The sequence below is a fragment of the Aethina tumida genome, chromosome 2 (assembly GCF_024364675.1).
Source record: "Aethina tumida isolate Nest 87 chromosome 2, icAetTumi1.1, whole genome shotgun sequence".
NCBI lineage: Eukaryota > Metazoa > Arthropoda > Insecta > Coleoptera > Nitidulidae > Aethina > Aethina tumida.
In genome coordinates this window covers 26,415,285-26,433,999 of record NC_065436.1, presented here as the reverse complement: position 1 = coordinate 26,433,999, position 18,715 = coordinate 26,415,285, and the positions used below count along the sequence as shown (strand labels likewise).

General features: G+C 36.8%; 1 protein-coding gene across 2 annotated transcripts; it reads left to right on the top strand.

Annotated features, from left to right (window-relative positions):
* Positions 1-228: 228 nt before the first annotated feature.
* Positions 229-18,715, top strand: LOC109607000 (titin). Of its 2 annotated transcripts, XM_049963786.1 has the most exons (12): positions 229-344; positions 601-682; positions 899-1,004; positions 1,697-1,802; positions 2,190-2,488; positions 2,742-2,931; positions 2,983-15,649; positions 15,705-17,631; positions 17,706-18,020; positions 18,107-18,220; positions 18,279-18,406; positions 18,490-18,715. In XM_049963786.1, exons 2-11 carry the CDS (start codon positions 607-609, stop codon positions 18,382-18,384), a joined length of 15,906 nt encoding a protein of 5,301 aa, XP_049819743.1. In that variant the 5' UTR covers positions 229-344; positions 601-606; the 3' UTR covers positions 18,385-18,406; positions 18,490-18,715. The 2 variants fall into 2 exon arrangements, with proteins under 2 accessions (XP_049819743.1, XP_049819744.1); XM_049963787.1 differs by lacking the exon at positions 229-344 and having other exon boundaries at positions 495-682.

Here is an 18,715-nt window from a genome sequence, read left to right as displayed (position 1 = left end):
ACTTTGCGTACGCTCTAAAGTAAACAGTGCAGCTAATAACGCTAATAAGTTTATATCGAAGCAGTTCCATCAATTTGTAAGTAAATATTATGAACCGATTTTTTTTGGGGCATATTCGTATACTTAAAATAGGCGGGACACCTAAAATGATTCACGACCACTGCTTTAGGGATTTTCCGTTGGCATCCTTGAAGTAGGGACTTTTAGTTCTAGTGAAGGCTATTGCAACAAAAACATGATAGGAATTGCGAGCCTACCGTTTACCGTATTAAAAATAACAATATTTTAACAACAATTATATATTTTTTACTATATCCTGTACAATTACATGCTGGATAGATGTGGTGAGTTATGTGATTGTGTTGGCGTGGCGCGGGTTTGGCTTAGTAGGGGAACGTGATTATTAAATTAGGGGGACGTCTGTTTTGAACTACTTAACTTTACGCAGTCGTTTGTCCCTGGATTTTAATTCTGCGTCAAAACATCTCGTTCTGTTTTGCAACGTCTTTACAATGTGTCTTAGGCCAATATAGGCTTTGTGATAGTTTTAAGGCAATGCACGCATTATGCGGATTCAATCAGTTAACTGTTTATTTTTAGTGAACAATGTTTAGAATCCAAAATGCCACTGCACAAAATTCTATGGCCAACATGGGCTTTCTGGTGCAGAATTCCCAGAGAGGTGAGTTATGCAATATTATACATAGTATTAATTAACAGTTATAGCTGTTCTAACTTTGTTCAGCCACAAAGCAAATAAAAAAATCTGAGCATCATTACTGTACTTTAATCTTTCATCAAATAGCTGTTCATGCTGTAATTTACCTATTTTGTAAACAAATGCAGTACTGGTGTCAGATCACAACTGGACACAATATACATGTGTGTAATTTTTTAGCTGATTACCATAAGAACAGGCGTATATCCAGGCAAAGACTTCTCAAAATGTACGATGATGTCTTCAGTTTGCCAGGATCTAGAAAAATGGCCGTTTCGGTCGAAAGGTATGTTTTGTTTTGTGCTATGATAGTGTTTATGTTTATTATTTACATCAACAATGAATGAAACCAATTAACCAATTGAAAATAAACAGATGCAGTTTCATCTGTTTAACAGAATCATCACTTTAAATATTCATCAGTTCTCATTAAATAGCATTATCTCAAATTTTGTGATCATAAATTTAATATATAATGCTTTTATCAAAACAAACATATTTATCTAGACTGTAAATATTAATGAATTTTATTATCATTTAGCAGCAAGAAGTCATACTTTCTTCACAAATGCTGAATATATGAAGCAATATTTATGTATATCAATATGATTTTTTAAAATTAATAACAGTTTCAATATATTTTAAAAGTAATTGAGAGGTAAATTAAGTAAATCATAGCTAGAAGTATAATAAGTAAACATGATAGTCTACAATATCAAGAACACCAAAGACGAAGAAGAAAAAGAAGAAGAATACAATGAAAAGAAGAAGCAAAACCAAGGCAGAAGACAGAAGAAAGAAGATGAAGACCCAGAAATCGAATGCATCAAGATTTTTAAATTAGTTAAATTCAATTAATTATAAAGTCAGTAGTTGTTAGTTCTGTAGTGTTGCAATAGTAGTAATTTTTGGCAACAGAATTTAGATCACCAAAATTAGACCGTCGACCGAATTCTACATTGCCTCTAAATTTTACAGATACATTAAACAAACACCAAAACATTATCAGCTTACAACAACTTTTGTCAAAGATATTCGCAGCAAAATCATCTTTATTCACGACTACAACTGCCAAGTAGCTCAGGTGAGTACCAAATCTTGAGTGAATTGAATAAAAAAAGTGTATTATATATTTCAATTGGGAATTTTGACATTTCTTTTAAATATTCTATTTAAGCTCATATTTTAATTATAAAAATATTTTATTTTTAACGCTATAAAATATAGTATTGTGTCGGAATTATACATACAATTTGGGTTGTAACATTGTATGGATGATAATTGGAATGATGTAATTAATTAAAGATAATTGTAATTGTTTATTGATAAGTTCTTTATATAATATATTTTCAAAAACGTATTATTAATGATACATAGAAAGTTAAAATATATTTTCACTTTTTTTAATTACAGTGTTTTTTAAATCAGTGTTTCAATATTCGTTTCCGTCATGTGAACTCTTAATTTATAGCTACGACCATGCGGGAGGTACCCGAAGACGCTGACATTCGTCCATCTCCTGGTCCACTATGTGGAATTGGAGCAGCAGGTGATTGTGAAGGAGGGACGGGACGCTGCCTATGCCGATGTTGTCGGTGAACGCGTCCAACGTCTCCTTCGGCATATCTTTGCCGAAGTGGTGTATTACAATAATCCCGGTTTGACCAACGAGCACCGCAGGAAATGCAGCTCGGCGTCCGTCATTAAAGTCCTGACCTTGGTACGTCACGAGTTTCGGCCCACCGACTCCTTCGTCGACAAGATTGCAAAGTAAGTAATGTATTTTATGTTTGGTGGTTTGTTAGCGTTATAACGTTAGGGTTTTCAGGATGTTCGAGTTTCATTGCTTATTTAGATCTAGATCAATTAGACATTGTCTAGTTTTACCGTTCAGAATTTGAGCTGTATCAAGAACATGCTATGTAAGATTTCCATATTAGTTACTTCTACAAAAAAATTATTGATTATATCATATTTCGCTTCATGATTAATTTTAAGATTTTTAAATTTTACATTTGTTTAGGATGTTGTTCGTCGCTTTGGGTATCGACAAGATAATCGAAAACATGAAGTCCAATCAGTCGCCATTTTCGAAGAAATCAGTTCGTTTGACCTTTCAGGAATTTTTTCCTGACTTAACTAGCACAAGCGACTATGAGAGCGAACACAGCGACGAAGAGTACAACTTCGACGACGTGTCGGATAACTCAGATGTAAGTTGTTTTTTAATTAAAATTACCAGTTTAAAACGTTACGTATTTTAGGACTTGATCAAGAAGGAGGAATGTCCGGATATTCCGGACGAGCACGATGACGTCTCCTCGTTCCAGGACAAGTTTGTTCCGGGGTACGACTCGCCCTCTACTGCCAATTCGCTGAGTCGTACCGAGGACTCTTCGTCCTGCAGTTCGTCGCAAATGTCGACGCCGCAGCAGCCGATGCAGCTAAGCATGTTAACGTCGGCGGGCATTGCGGAGTTCGAACTGAAACAGGAATCCCCAAACTCTCCCTCGTCTCAAGATTCCTTTAATTCCGCGTCGTGTCAGAGCACGGTGACGGAAAAGAGTGCTCTGCCGAAACGAGTGCCTGCTCGACGACTGCCAAATGGTAAATTGCCGAGGAGAGTGGCTACTATAATTCTGGATGACGACTTCTACATGTGGGAACTCGACTATGAGGTTTCGTCGAAACGGGACCTCACAGGCAGAAACTCCAAAAATCGCCAGGACGCGGGTCACGGTGTCGTTAAGGACGAATTTAACAGTACAAATCCTGACGGTGTTGAACACACTGTCGTAAAAACTGAAGTGACGGAACACAGTGTTAAGACGAAAACAATTGACGATGTAGTGCTTATTTTGTCGGACGATGAAGAAACGACGGATAAGTTGATGGAATCAAAGAACAACAGAAAAACCGGTGTAAAAAACAGTTCAATCTCACCAAGTAGTGTTAAACCTGTTTCTTTCAATAGTGCTCAAAAACAATCACAATCTGCCTTATTACCTGCCAAAGACAAAGCAGTTTTTGTAATTCTCGATTCCGACGACGAAGATGATGTAGATAATAAACAAAATAGTTCTAAACATGGTGCTGGACACACACACAAAACATTAGATACTAGTGGATATACACAAGAAGATCTCGCTGATAAGTCTATAAAATTAGAAACAACCTTGGTTGAAGATGATGACATGATTTGTACATCTAACGATGTAAATGTCGCCTATCCAACAAAACAAGAAATTCTTGACACAAGTGCCATAAATAATAATGATTCAAATGATGCGTCCAAAGTTTCAGAAGTAGTAGTAAAAACTGAAATTTTGACAAATTCTAATCCCCAACCCATAGGAGACAGTGAAGTAACTATTTTGCTATCAGATGATGAAGATATTGATACAGAAAAATCAGCAAGTAAAGGAACAGACATGTTAATAATTCCACAGATAGTATCCATAAGAGGTAGTTTCAATGAAAGCAATCAGGAAGATAAAGAATTCCTAGAAGAAAGTCTATTACTTTCAGACGATGAAGAAACTGGAACAAAGCAAGTCGTGGAAGTAAAAGATTCTGTGATAGATGAAGATAGATTACTTAATGACAATGAGGAATTAAATGTATGTGGATATCAAGAAAAAGAAACAGATACGTCCAAACCAATTGTAGAGACTGCAACTGAATCAAGCCAGGAATCAAGTGGTCCCCCAGTTAATGTTGAAGAAAATTTACTGAATGACCCTGAGGTTTCAGCAAATGAACCCCTAGAAGAAACAGAGGAATCTGTGTCATTCAAATGTGATACAATAGAAATAACAAACTCAGGAGAACAAGAGCCTTCACTTCTAGACGAAGACAAACTCCTCAACGACTCCGAGAATCTTCCAGAAGACGCAACAAAATCAGGTCAATCAGATCACATATTGTTACCCACTGAAGATTGCAGTGATGTGATTGAAACAACCGCACCTAATGAAGATAAGGAAGAGGAGAGTACTGAGAATATTAACCCAGAGTTATCAAATGTAAACGTACCAGAAAAAAATAACGACGACACCCTTACCCCAAATATAGACCTACCAGAACTAGATACTAATAAAAACTCGAATGAGCAAAATGCAGATGAAGATGACCAACGTAGTTTGCCTCCAGAACCATTCAAATTGGAATGTCAGGAGACACAAGATACATCTAGCAATATTGAGAAACAGCCCACTGAAAAACACGATCCTACTCATGATGAAATGTCCGATAGTGACGATTCTGAAATTATATACAATCGTAAAACTGTTACATCCGTTTTACCTATACAAGAACGCCAATATAGTTCAGATGTGGATGAAATTATGAATGAGTGGTGCACTTCTGAAGATGATATATCAGATTATGAATACCACATGAAGAAGGATGTAAATAGGAAACAGAGAATGTCTAAAATCACTAACAAACACTTAGTACTTGAAACAGATGATTCCTCAAGTAAAGAGACATTTAATATGGAAGAAAAGGATATTGAAAACGAAATTTTCAACAATGATGTACATCTTGAGGAAACAGCTGTAAAATCTTCAGAGCAATCTGAAAATGAAATTCGGGATATTGAGGTTGGTCACCAAGAAGTTATTAAGGAATCTGAACAGGAATTATCTAAAGTTGACCATGAATCTTCCGATCCAACTTCTGAAGACGTTAAATCCCCACTGCGATTAGAAAATGTGCCCGACGTACAAGAGGAAACAACTGAGGAGATTAATAAAGACTGTAATGAAGCATCTGAGTCCGCTTTAGCTGAAAACATTGTAGACTCCTCCATTCTATCCACTGAACCTTGTGAAGAGGCAAATGAAAATAATCAAACAATATTAGAAGTTGTGTCTCAAAACGAGGATTTACCTGAAGTTGTGTCTCAAAACGAGGACTTACCTGATGTATCACCTGCAATTACGTTTGAAGACAATGAAAAACAACTAATCAATGAAAATACAGTGTCAGAGGAAACCACTGTTGTGATTGAAAGTTGTCAAGAAAGTGAGCATAAGGAGCTTCAGGAACAACAATCAGAAACAGTTGAAAGTAATCAATTAACATCAGACTATCAAGAAGATAATGTATGCGATTCTAACAGTACAGAATCGGAGAATAAAAATCATATGAATGATGTGGATCCAACTCCACTTAACAATGATGTGAATGAAACAACAGCAAATATTGAAACTGATGATATTGTTCAAAAACCGGCTGAAGTTCTCCAAGAAAGTGACAAGCCTCTAGAAGAGCAAAAATATGAACAGGCTCAGGAGGATATAGCAAGTGAGGAGCGTGTGGAAGACCAAAACTCAAATCCAGAATTAACAATTAAATTGCCACAAAATGATTCAGAAATATCGCACGTGCCCTCTGAATCTGAAGATATAAGCAATAATAAACAAAATGATGAATCAGATTTAATTTGCGATTCAAAGTATGAAGAACAAAACGTTTCAACTGACGGAGACGTACTAAAAACTGAAGCAGAACCTCATATAGTTCCAAATCTTGATGAAGTTACTTCTGAACTAGAAACTGAGACAAATTTGAATGTTGAGCCACGAGACATCGATGAACCGAAATTGATAGAAAAAGTGTCAGAAAGTCTAGCCCCCGAACCTACGATAATTCCAGAAACGATCAGTAACATACCCATCGCTGAAGAACCTCTTCCAATTGCTAATCCCAGTGAAGCTTCTACTGAAGTCGATGCAGAGGCACATGTGGAAGAATCACGAGACGTCGATGAGCCGAAATTGATAGAACATGTGGCAGAAAATCTAGAAAGTGCAGTAGTCCGAGAACTTACGATAATTCCAGAAACGATTAGTAACATGCCCGTCGCAGAAGAACTTCTTGTAATTGCAAATCCCAACGAAGCTTCTACTGAAGTCTATCTAGAAACACATTCGGAAGTTGAATCACAGGACGTTGATGAACCTAAATTGTTAGAAACTGTGTCAGAAAATTTGGAAAGTTCAGAAGCTACAGAACCTACAGTAATTCCAGAGACGATTAGTGATATATCAGTCGCTGAAGAACCTCTTGTAATTGCAAATCCCAGTGAAGCTTCTACAGAAGTCGATATAGAGACACATTCGGAAGTTGAATCACGGAATGTTGATGAACCTAAATTGCTAGAAACTGTGTCAGAAAATTTAGAAAGCTCAGTAGTCCCAGAACCTACACAAATTCCTGAAACGATCGATGACATACCAATTGCTGAAGCAAGACCTATTATAATTCCAAATCCCGTGTGTAGTGAAGAGGATACAGAGACAAATTTAGATTTTGAATCACAAGATAACGATAAACCAACAATGTTGGATAATGTAGCAAATAGTTTGGAAATATCTGTGGCTCCAGAAATAATCCCTGAAACTAGAGTTCCTGATCTTGTGTCTGAAACAGCTGAAGATATAAATTTTGTATTGGATCTGAGCAATAAGTCTCAAGTAAAAGAAAAACCAATAATGGAAGATTGCAAATACTCATCAAACAATTTAGAAAACAGCAATATTTCAAGTGCAACTAGTGAAGCATTTCCGAAATTGGAAGTACCAATTCAGCCACCAGAAATTGTTGAATCTGCGATTAATGTACAAGTTAATCACATTCACTTACCCCAAGAAGATGAAACATCTAATACAGACACCCCTATCCAGACAGAGAACTATGAGATTTGCCACTACCCACCAGAAAATTCACTCCTACTATTATGCGATACCGCTCTGAATAGTGATTCAGTGCCAACTAAAAAAACCACCAGAATTGCAAGCAGAAGGAGTCCAAGAAGGAAGGCTTTTGGGCCCCAACTGAGCAAAGAAGTAAAGGATGTCAGTTTCAAACCACATGATTTTATGGCAACGTCACATGCCACACTTCCTTTAGTGACAAATGTATTCACCAACCAAAATCCAGCCCAGGAAACTCCAGAAAAATACACCAGCGAGGATAGTAATGACAGTGAAGATCAATTGCTGATTGACGAAGGTCCTTGTGAAGAACCCAAGCCCAAAAGCCCAGAAAATTACCATAAAGAAGACAACACAGTTCTGATTAGTATTCCAGAAACTGGCGAAAATTTCCCGATTTTGACACAAATTGAATCTCCTTTACTCACGGAAGTTTTGACGGGTGCTGTGCCTTCAGAAATTGTCGTGTCATCTTTACAAGAAGTTCAAAAACCTGAAACAGATAACATTGGAAGTCGATCTGCTCAAGGTCAAGAAGATTCCAACTCTAGTGAAGATAATGTGCCTTTGTCCTCAATTAAGGACAAAATTCTTACTACGCCTCCTAAAAATTATCCCGAAAACAAAATCTCCAATGAAATTATAGATACAAAAACAGTAGATGAGAAGTTTTACGATTTCTGTTCCGCAAACCCTGAAAGACCAGTAAGTAAATTCAAGACGAAAGCTGCTAGGAAAGAATATAAAGCGGAAGAACTTATTATTAAGTTGGAACGACACAAGAACATCGACCATTCAATTCCTAAAAAGACGCTTAGTAAAAAGAGAAGGTATGGAATGAACGTCGTTGTAAAACCACAAAATAGACGTGGACGAAAACGCAGCAATTTAGAAGAACATCATAAAGAAGAGCAACCCCAATCCAAAGTTGAAGATAATATTGTTATTGATGAAAAACCAAAGAATGAATTTGTATCCAATGATGAAAATATTGAAGAGATCACCGAAATACGAAAGAGTCTTGAGGATAAATCAATTCAGCTTCATAGTAAAAAGGGAGAAAGCAGAAGAATAACTAGAAGCAGTGGTTTTATAGAACAATTACATGAGGAACTATGTAATACTAAAGTTGAAGAACAAGTTCCCGTTGAAATAGCCGAAATCCCCTCCCAGTCTAATGAGGATAAACTCAAAGAGACCACGGAAATAAAAAAGATCGTTGAAGGAAAAATTAGGAGAAGAACTAGAAGCAACTATGCCGAACAAATTGAAGAAGTTGTGGCACAAATTGAAGTTGAGGATAAAGTATTAAACGAAGAATTGCAGTCTAGTGACACTAAAGATACGCCAAAAATTGAGCCCGTTGTTGAAAAGGCACGAAGGGGACGCCCCAGAAAGAACTCCGGCATTAATCTGGAAGCGGAACGAAAAATAAGTGACAGTGTTAAAAGTATTATTGAGTTTGTTATCGAAAAAGGTATTGAAGAAACCATGAAAAAATTTGAAGAAAAGGTTGAGACGGCTTCAGAAATTCAGGAATATAGAAATAAAAGGAAGCAGAAAAAATCATCAATTGTCAAAAACAAGTCCAAACCAGAGTCGAATATTGCTGAGTCGATTAGCACTGAAAACATGATTTTTCCTGATCACAATATAGAAATGGAGAAAGATGTAAATGTTGAAACTACCAAAAACGTCGAAACTCAACCTGAACCACTAAAGGAAGGACATGAATCGAATATATCTGATTCAGTTTTAGAAAATAAATTCAATTCCCAGACAGAAGCCATCCAGTCAAAGACATCTGAAAAAGTACCAAGTGAAGATACGAAATCAATTCAAAACGTATCTGTTAAAGGTAAAAGGGGCCGAAAAAATCGCTCACATATGGAGGCAAATAAAAATAAAATTAAGGAAAATACTGAAATTGAGGAGTTGCCTGTTCCAACTGACAGTAATAATTTAGATAATAGTCCAGTTCAAACTAGCCATGTAAGTAAAATTGTTTCGGAGTTGGAGAGTACATCTAAAGACATTCCCGAGATATTAGAAGATCAGGCGAATCAAAGTGGAATGAAAACTAGAAATCAAATATCTTTTAAACATGGAATCCAACACTCCACTGAAGATGTACAAGAAGATAAGCTTCCAGGTGAGAATAATGACTTAGTTACGTTGGACAATAAGGAAGTTATTCCAAACATTGAGGAGTGTATACCCGATACAGTAGATTCAAACATAGCCACTGACGTCAAATCACACAAGGAAGACACTCATGTTACATCAGAAGACGGATTACTTGAAGATCTAAAATTGAATCAGAATGTCTCTGTTAAAACAAAAAGGAATCGAAAGGGTGGTGTGAATTTAAAAGATGCTAAGATAAAATCAACTGAAAATAGCAATACTGCAGATTTGCCAATGGAAACTGATCAGCTTGAATGCAGTACTACTCAGATAATAGGGACATCTAATGTATCCTTAGAAAGCAAGTCTGAATCACTTACAGAAGAAAGTTCAACTGTATTAAAAATAAGTGATGTCGACCAAGGAGTCTCAGTCAAAACCAAAAAAAGGCGACAAAGTCGGAGATTTTCAAATATTGAAGACAAAAAAGTTGATGAAATTAATGAAACCAAACCGAAAGTTGAGAGCAAATCCAGTATTGTTAAAGTGAGTGATGAACAAAAAGATTTGGATCAAACTATAATCAACACAAATATTAATATTAATGAAGATTTTAAAGATAAGAATATACCCGAAATAAATACCGATGAAGTACAACCATTAACATCGGAATTATCTCAAGATACTCAGAATGAAATTAAATCGGAGTTTCTAAGTGATGAAAAAAGTCAGGCTAATACGGAAGAAAAAGACCAGACCATGAAAGAAGAAACTAGCCAGATTGTGACACACGAAAAAATCAATGAAAAAGGTACTTCAGTAGAAGAGAAAATCAGTACGACTACAGCAGAAGAAAAAAGCCAGACTATAGCAGAAGGAATAAGTCAAAGTTCAGCAGAAGAAAAAATTGAAGAGGACGTTACTGAAACCGCTGATTTTGAATTTGACGAAAACAAATCCATTTTAGAAATGTTTAAAATACATTCTTCCCGAAAAACCGACAAGAAAAAGAAGAGGAAGTCGAAAAACCGTTCCAACTTAGAAGTGGTTGCCAAAGATAACCTGATTGATAAGAAACAAAAGAAAGAAAACACCGTAATAGAATCCGAAAAAATCACTATGGAAAGTGGTTCTGATATAAAAGAAGATCAGAAAACTGTTACAGAATCTCAAAAAATCACTAAAGATATTGTTAAAGATGTAACAATAGATCAGACAGAATCAAAAATGGACAACAGTAAACTGAATAAAGAAACTAAAAATTCTAAGAAAAAGTCAGTTGCTTTTAATGAGAAAGAAAAATCGTCAAGTGCTGAAACTGAACCTGTAAGTACCGAGTTGCCTTCGAAAGAAAATAAAAGTCAAAACTTACTAAAGCCAATAACTATGCGCACCAGAAGTAAAAGCCGAGAGGAATCTTCTTTGGATACTATAGTGGATAAGTTAAAGAAGAAACTAGAATCTGAATCTGATAACAATGTGATGGCTATACTGCAAAACGACTTGCCAACTAGCGGCTCCGAGAAGAAGAAGTCGAAACAAAAACCAGACAAAGTTGATTCATCAATTACCCCAGAGGAAAACCAATTGAAAACAGAAAATTCGAGCCAAAGCGACAAAATCAAAAAAGTTGATCCGAAAATTAGTGAAAAACCCTTGGACAAAGATACTCCAAAGGAAAAATCTATTAAAGATAAAAAAGAAAAAACAATTGTCAAAGAAAAAAATGACAAATCAGACAAAAGAAAACGTAAATATGAAGATAACAGTGCAAACGAAGATGAGAAATTGGCAAAAAAATTAAAATTGAACGAGGCCGAAAAAGAAATACCAAAGGTTGAAAAACTTGGTACCTCCAAGTCAACTATGGAGACGACTAATGATAACTCGAAGGATATTAAAGAAGAAAAATCTGGGTCTAAGAGCAAACACAAGCATAAAAAGCAGTCTTCAGCTTCATCTAAAAACTCCAGTAAAACGGAGAGTTCTTCCAGCAAGGCAGTCGCCTCTTCATCCAATCACTTCAAAACCGACGATGATAGAAAATCTCAAAACACCAAGGGGGTGATGGAAGACAATAAAATCGGTAAGTCCAAGTCATCTAGTAAAAATAGCAAATCCGATAAACAAAAAGGCAAATTCAAGAATGAATCAAAAGATGCCATAAGTAAAGTCAGGAATAAAAAATCAGAGAGTAGTAAAGTTCAAAAGGAGAATCTAGAAAATTTAAATAAAATCGACTCCGAAAATAAAACAGTTAGAAAATTGATTGATGCTGATATATTTGACTTTAAGTCTGAGGAAACAAAGGTAGTAGTATCAAAGAAAAAAATAAATCAGGATAAGGAAAAAGCAAAACCCATTCAAGTAAATAACGTAATTCCAACAGTTCTGTCGTCAGAGAAACCCAAGGATCCTGTTTATATGCCCAGAAAGCATATGATAAAGAAATATTTTGAAGAGAAAACGGAATTTGATCTTTCAATATCTCCATCTTTATCAGATAGCAAAGATTCCAATAACCAAGATCTAGATCTTAATTTATTAAAGAAAAAATTGAAACATAAGATTATAACTAGTACTCCCATTGATAAACCCACACCAAAAGCTACTTATTCAAAGAAATCGCTTATCGCAGAAGTTAGCGGGATCGGAGTTAAACGTAGACTTTCTTTGGAGAGTGAAGATATAGTGGAGACTAAATCTGGAAAACATCAAGACAATTTGGAAACAATAAATGACATTACTGAACCTGTTAACAAATTATCTTACGAAAATGAAGGAGGTAAATCAGACAACAAAGACGCTGACAAAAATATCTGTGAAGAAGTTGCATCTGACTCTACGTTGACGACTGACGCATTTGTAACGGAAGAACTCGAGACAAAGTCTACGTCTACTAGTTCCTTAAAAATATTGCAGAACATTAAGCTAACTCCAACAGGTTGTTATACAATGGGACAAAATTATGGCATATTTGATATCCCATATCTCAAAAATTCTGAAGCAGAATCTTCTGCACCAGAAGAAAAATTGTCTGAAAAATTAGCATCTTGGCAAGAGCCTTGTCCTAATTCAGTACTAACAGAAGAAGTAGTAAGTTCTAACAATGATGATTTAGAACCATCTGTTGTAGCCCAAGAAGTACAACCAGTACTTACGGAGAGCGAGGTAGTTCATGAAACTTATGAGCACCAAATCACAACAGTTGTGGAAAAAATTGATGAAGAAAAACCTAATTTGAATTCAACAGTAATCCATGAAGATCATAAAGAAATGCAGGAAGAAGTGCCACAGAACTCTGAAACGGAAGAACAACCGATTCTTGAAGAAGAAATTGTTCCTGCTGTGGGAGAATCCATGTATGAGGAAGTAGTTGATAATTTTGTACAAAATGAAAATTTATTAATACCTACTAAGGAAGAGTGTGAAAGTTTGGCAGTGCCTGATAATAATGCGATGGATGTGAGCTTATTAGATGAAGTGCAAAATGAGGAGATAATTCAAACAGAAAAAGCAGAAGATAATACTATTGTGGAAGCCCAACAAACACAAGAAACTGGAAGTGTTTCGATGGAACAAATATCGAATTCTGAAAATATTGTAGATAACTCTGTGATGGAATCCACAGTTATTCCAGAAGAAATTGTTGTCACCGAAGAACCTTTTATAAACGAAAAAGATGATATTACTGAAATAAAGCAACAAGAAGTAAATGATGTAGAATTAGGCCCTACTGCTGAAAAAATCTCAATTGAAGAAAATATCATGACCGACGAACAAGTGTCAAACGACGAAGTTACTCCCATAGGAGAAAAATTAAGTACTGAAGAAGTTGTAGATAACACAATGATAGAGCATGTACAAGAAAAAGAAAATACCTCCTCGGAAAACAACTCCAACATTACAGAAATTGTAGACAATGCGATAGTAGAACAAGTGCAAGAAGAAAAAATTATTTCATCGGAAGACAAATCTGTAAGTAATAAACTTGCAGATAATATGATGGTAGAAGAATTACGAGAGGAAACTATTACTTCAGAGGGTACATCTGTTACTAATGAAGTTGTAGATAATACAGTGATAGATCAAGTACATGTTGAAAAAATCATTTCCATGGAGGACAAATCCATTACAAATGAAATTGTAGATGATACAATGATTGAAGTTCAAGAAGAAGAAAATATTACCTCGGATGACAAATCTGTTAATAATGAAGTTGTGGATCATACTATGATAGAACAAATAAAGGATGTTCAAGATGAACAAAGTACTTCCTCAGAGAACAAGTCCGCTACTAGTGAAGTTCTAGATAGTATGATGATCAAACAAGCACAAGGTGAAGCAAATATTTCTTTGGAGGATAAACCTGTTGTTGACGAAGTTGTGGATAATACTATGATAGAACAAACACAAGATGTTCAAGATGAACAAAATATTTCCTTAGAGGAGTCCGTTACTGGTGAAGTTGTAGCTAGTTTGATGATGGAACAAGAACAAGGTGAAGAACCTATTTTCTCGGAAGATAAATTAGTTGCTAATGAAGTTGAAGATAATGTAATGATAGAACAAGCCCAAGATATAGCAGATATTTCCACGGACGACAAGTCTGTTGCTCCAGAAATTGTAGAACCTTCTGTAGTAGAACCAGAACAAGAACAGGATATTGAAATGTTTTCAACTGCAGATGAAACTGTTACTGAAGAAGTTATACATGATTTTATGGTAGAAGAACAAACAATTCAACAGGAAGAAATTGTTTTCTCTGAGGAAAAATCTGAAATCGAAGAAATTGTGGATAATTCTTTAGTAGACGTGCAACCAGAACAAGACAAAGAAGTTGTTTTTACAGATACAAAGTCAACATCTGAAGAATTGGAAAAACCTATGTTTAGCGACCAACCAGTGGAATGCACGAATACATCAGTTGAAATAAAAACCACAATTGAGAATGTAGTGGATAATTCCATAAATGACTCTCAGATTACGGAAAAAGAAATAGATTTAACTGAAACTTCAGACGATTCCATGAAAATTGCAAGTGAAGAAGTTAAATTTATTGAGGAAGTTGTCACTAGTGAAATACTTGACACATCTACAATAGATAAACATGACCCACAAAGTCCAATTATGGATAAGACTCAAATTGATAATTGTGAAAAACTCCAGCAAGATGATACATCCTTAACTGAAGAACAATTATTACCCGTAACAGAAACTATTCTCGAAAATATAATCATAGACCATACCGAAATAATTGATGAATATCTAGAATCATCAATTTTAGATAAATCAAGTGAATATTGCGTTGACGTATCAACTGTAGTTCCACCTCTATCTCAGGAAGTTGAACCTGATAACCTTCAGAACCTAAAAGGAGACGTACCAAAACTAGTGGAAGATGTTGCAAGTAAAACAGAAGCTGTAGATTTTCAAACTCTGGAAGATCCTAAAGAAGATCAATCGGTATCCATTCCTATTGTTGATGTGTGTCCAGAAATATCTACCCAATCTTTGTCTACGTTGGACGAATCGAATGTGAACGAGTCGCAACTGACACTGCCAGAAGCCAGCACCTCCGTCCAATTAAATCTGGCGGAATTCATTAAGACACATCCGATTCCGGAAGAAAGTCTAGATCAATCATACATGTACAGCTTCAACCTGGACGTGGCCGAGGTAAGTCATCCGTTTATTCGAGAAGTGACCTCGTCATTAGATAGCGGGTTCAATCTGGAATCAAAACCTCCGAATGTCGAGGGCGCCCGTGAGATCAATTTCAGTGACATCCTGTTGACGTATGAGGATGGAAAAGATATTTATGACACTCTGGTTACGTCACAGGCAGATCTCAAGAGCCAGTGTGTGGCACCTAATGACGTCCAGGTCAAATCACCAGCTGAACAGGTAATTGATAAGAAACTGTTCGCTAACCAACAAGCTGGATTTACGTCTAGATCGCCGTTTTTGCGTCAAGAAGGAGACGTTTTGAGTGAAGGCGCCAGAACTGCTACGGATGATTCAACTAATACCTTACAAGAGATACGAATTAATTCTGACAGAAGCGCCGAGTACAATAATCGTAAGTACAATAAATTAAATTTTTTGACAATAAATAAATTAAATGTGTATTTTAGGTGATCCAGTGTTTGCGTTCTTTGCCAATAAAAGCCTGGAAGATTCGCCTGAGGATCTCTGTGAAGTGTTCCCAGGCACGGTAGAAGAAACTCCCGACAACAATTTTGATCTCCAATTTGCAGACCACACCTATGATGATCCAAAAGGTGTTTTGGGTATTGACTATGCCATTAACGGAATCGTCGGTCTGGGCTCAAATTCCAGCAAAGAACCGTTATTAAGCAGTCGCATTGACCCAACAGTCGCACAATGGTCAGAGTTGATGGCTAACAATCAAGATACTAACAAGAAAGTGGTTACTTTACCAGCAGAACCTTTAACCACGCCCACGAAACATTTATGTCATAACGAATACATAAAATCATTTAATACTGTAGAGGTGACTTCGTCTGCAAATATGGAAAATCCTGACAGATATTTTAGGACTGATGATGCCAAGGTCGAACAGACGCATGTCGAAGTAAAGAGTCCTGAGAAACCGAAGAAATCACCGAAACCCACACCTGTTCAACAATCGAAAAGTCCAAAGGCCATACAACCAACCGAATCTAAGATATCACCTAGGAGGTCACCCCGAGATTTATATGCCGAGAAAGAATCGGCAAAGACAAAGAAATCTTCTAAGGATTTGGAGAAAGAAAAGGAAGTAGCGGCGATGATGCAGATACCAGTGCGATCTAACAGCAGGACAAAATTAAAAGCACCACCGAAAAAGGACAAGAACAAACCGTCTCCCCAACATTTCACCTCACCAAGATCCACTGAAACTCTCGAAAAAACCAAGGAAACTTCATCCAAAACAGTGTCTCCAACTAAACCTTTGTATGATTTTTCAATTGAATCGTTCCTCAGACCTGATGCTTCCAAGAAAACTAAAGATGAGGAAGTGGAAGTAGTCGAAACCGACTTAAGGAGGGAGAAGAAACCGCAACCTAGTATTATGGAACCTTTGCGTAACGAAAAGAAGCGTAAATCGTTCGAAGGTCCGCCGGAAAATCCTGACGCATTGTTTGATTGGCTGAAACAAAACAAAGACCAAGTCACGCCGAAACGGCGGGTAATGCCAAATGCTGAAGTGAAACCGAAAGTTGATGTGACCAAACCAGACACTTCAAAAAATCTTTCCAATGGTGTTTCCGGTGAATTTGCGAAGACAATTGCCGAGTCTACCAGATCTGCCGCCGCTTCTACCAGAACCACTCCGGAGTCTACACAAACTTCCGTGGATTCCACTAGAAAGACTATAGTTTCCAAGAGTGCCCCCGCAACTGCAACATCCACTCCCGAATTTACCAAAACAGTGGCAGAATCCACACGATCAGCTACGGAATCATTAAGAAACGCTGCTGATAAATTTTTCGCGGAACAAGCAAAAACGCTTACGGCATCTATGAGGTCTACAACAACTTCAAGAAGCTCCGTGGAATCTACGAAGTCAAGTCCGGAATACGTAAAATCTACCTCAGAGTCTGCAAAAGCTACAACGGCCCCTCAGAGAAGCTCCGGGGAATTTGTCAGGAAACCGAATGCGGAATCTTTGAGAAATGTTCCAGCTAGTAGAACTGGTCCGGAACCTGTAAGGCACGTCGCGGGATCGATGAGGCCGGAGAGTGCGAGGACATCTGAATCTATGAGGACTGTGCCACCCAGTAGGAACCCTGCTGATCCTTTGAGACCTTCTGCCGATGCCGTCAGAACAACTACTGTGTCAGCTAGATCTATGAGGTGTGTTAGGGAGTCTACTTCCAGGAGTACGCCGGACTATTCAAGGACGGTACCGGAGGGTTACGAGAGAGTTAATGACAATGGAAAACGGACCTTGGAAGCGACCGACGAGAGAAGAACTAAATATGCACGACATCCGTACCCAGGACAATCGACAAGTGACAGACCTGATGCGTCACGCAGAAGGGGCGAGCATGGAAGGTAAATTGACTAACATTGATAAATCGAAAAAATGAATTGTTATAGTTTAACTAAACTATTTTTTAATTTGACAGGTATTCGGAGTACTTGACGCCCGAAGAAATCCAGCAAGTAAGAAATTCGACAAGAAATATGATGGTCAACAGAGAGAGAGAGCGGACTGCGGCAGCAGCGGCAACATCATCGAATGGTCTGCGGATACCGTCGCGGGGCAGCAGTTCCAGTAGCAGTAGTGTGAACGGTCACAGCCACAGTCACGGTCACCGGGAAATTCCTCCAGGCAAGTGGCCGCCTGGCGGCTCTTCGTCCATACCGGGTAGTAGCCGACCTTCTTTAAAAGTAGTGGATATCAGGAGGTCAGATAGATTAACCAGGCCTGAGGAACGAAGGTATGTTGAAATAATTTATATTGCGTAGCAATAATGTCTTTAAAATATGTAATCGTTTAATTAATTGATTATTAAATGATTTTTAGGGAGAGCAGATCTAGTTCAGATCATTCACGGACGCATCATTCATCTGAAAGAGGTAGATGGCCACCCCGAGAAGGAACTAGGACGCGAGGTAGATCAAATTCGGGTTACCATCGGTAAGTTTTTTTATTTTTTGTATCAAAATGATGTTTTATAATTGATTGTTTATTGCAGGCAAACGGAAAGCGCTGAGGAAGAGGAGGATTGGATTAATAAAATGAATAGAATTGTAGATCCAAATCTACTTAACAGTTTTGGAAAAACAAATTTATTTAACTGACCCATACCCCACTTTTCTCCTCGTAAGTATTTTTATAAGAACCTTATAATGGTAAATTATAAAATTCATTTGTTATGTATCACTAATGTATATTTTTTATTTCAGCCACTTATATTAACAGCAACAACCATTTACCATGATGTTTCATTTATATCCTTGTAAATAGTTTTTTAGTATTTAGCTAGTATAAAATAATGTATACTTAGGTTTTTGATGTAAATGTTTTAAGAGCTTTATTAAGTGTAATTTATTTATTATATTTTACTTTTTTTATAAATATAAGTAGTGTAAACAACACTGTACATTTGTTAATAAATTGCATTTTTATCTA

Coding starts and splice junctions, on each gene's coding strand:
- LOC109607000 (XM_049963786.1), top strand. CDS start 607: ATGTTTAGAATCCAAAATGCCACTGCACAAAATTCTATGGCCAACATG. Junction 2,489..2,741: donor TTCGTCGACAAGATTGCAAA/GTAAGTAATGTA, acceptor ACATTTGTTTAG/GATGTTGTTCGTCGCTTTGG. Junction 17,632..17,705: donor AGAAGGGGCGAGCATGGAAG/GTAAATTGACTA, acceptor TTAATTTGACAG/GTATTCGGAGTACTTGACGC.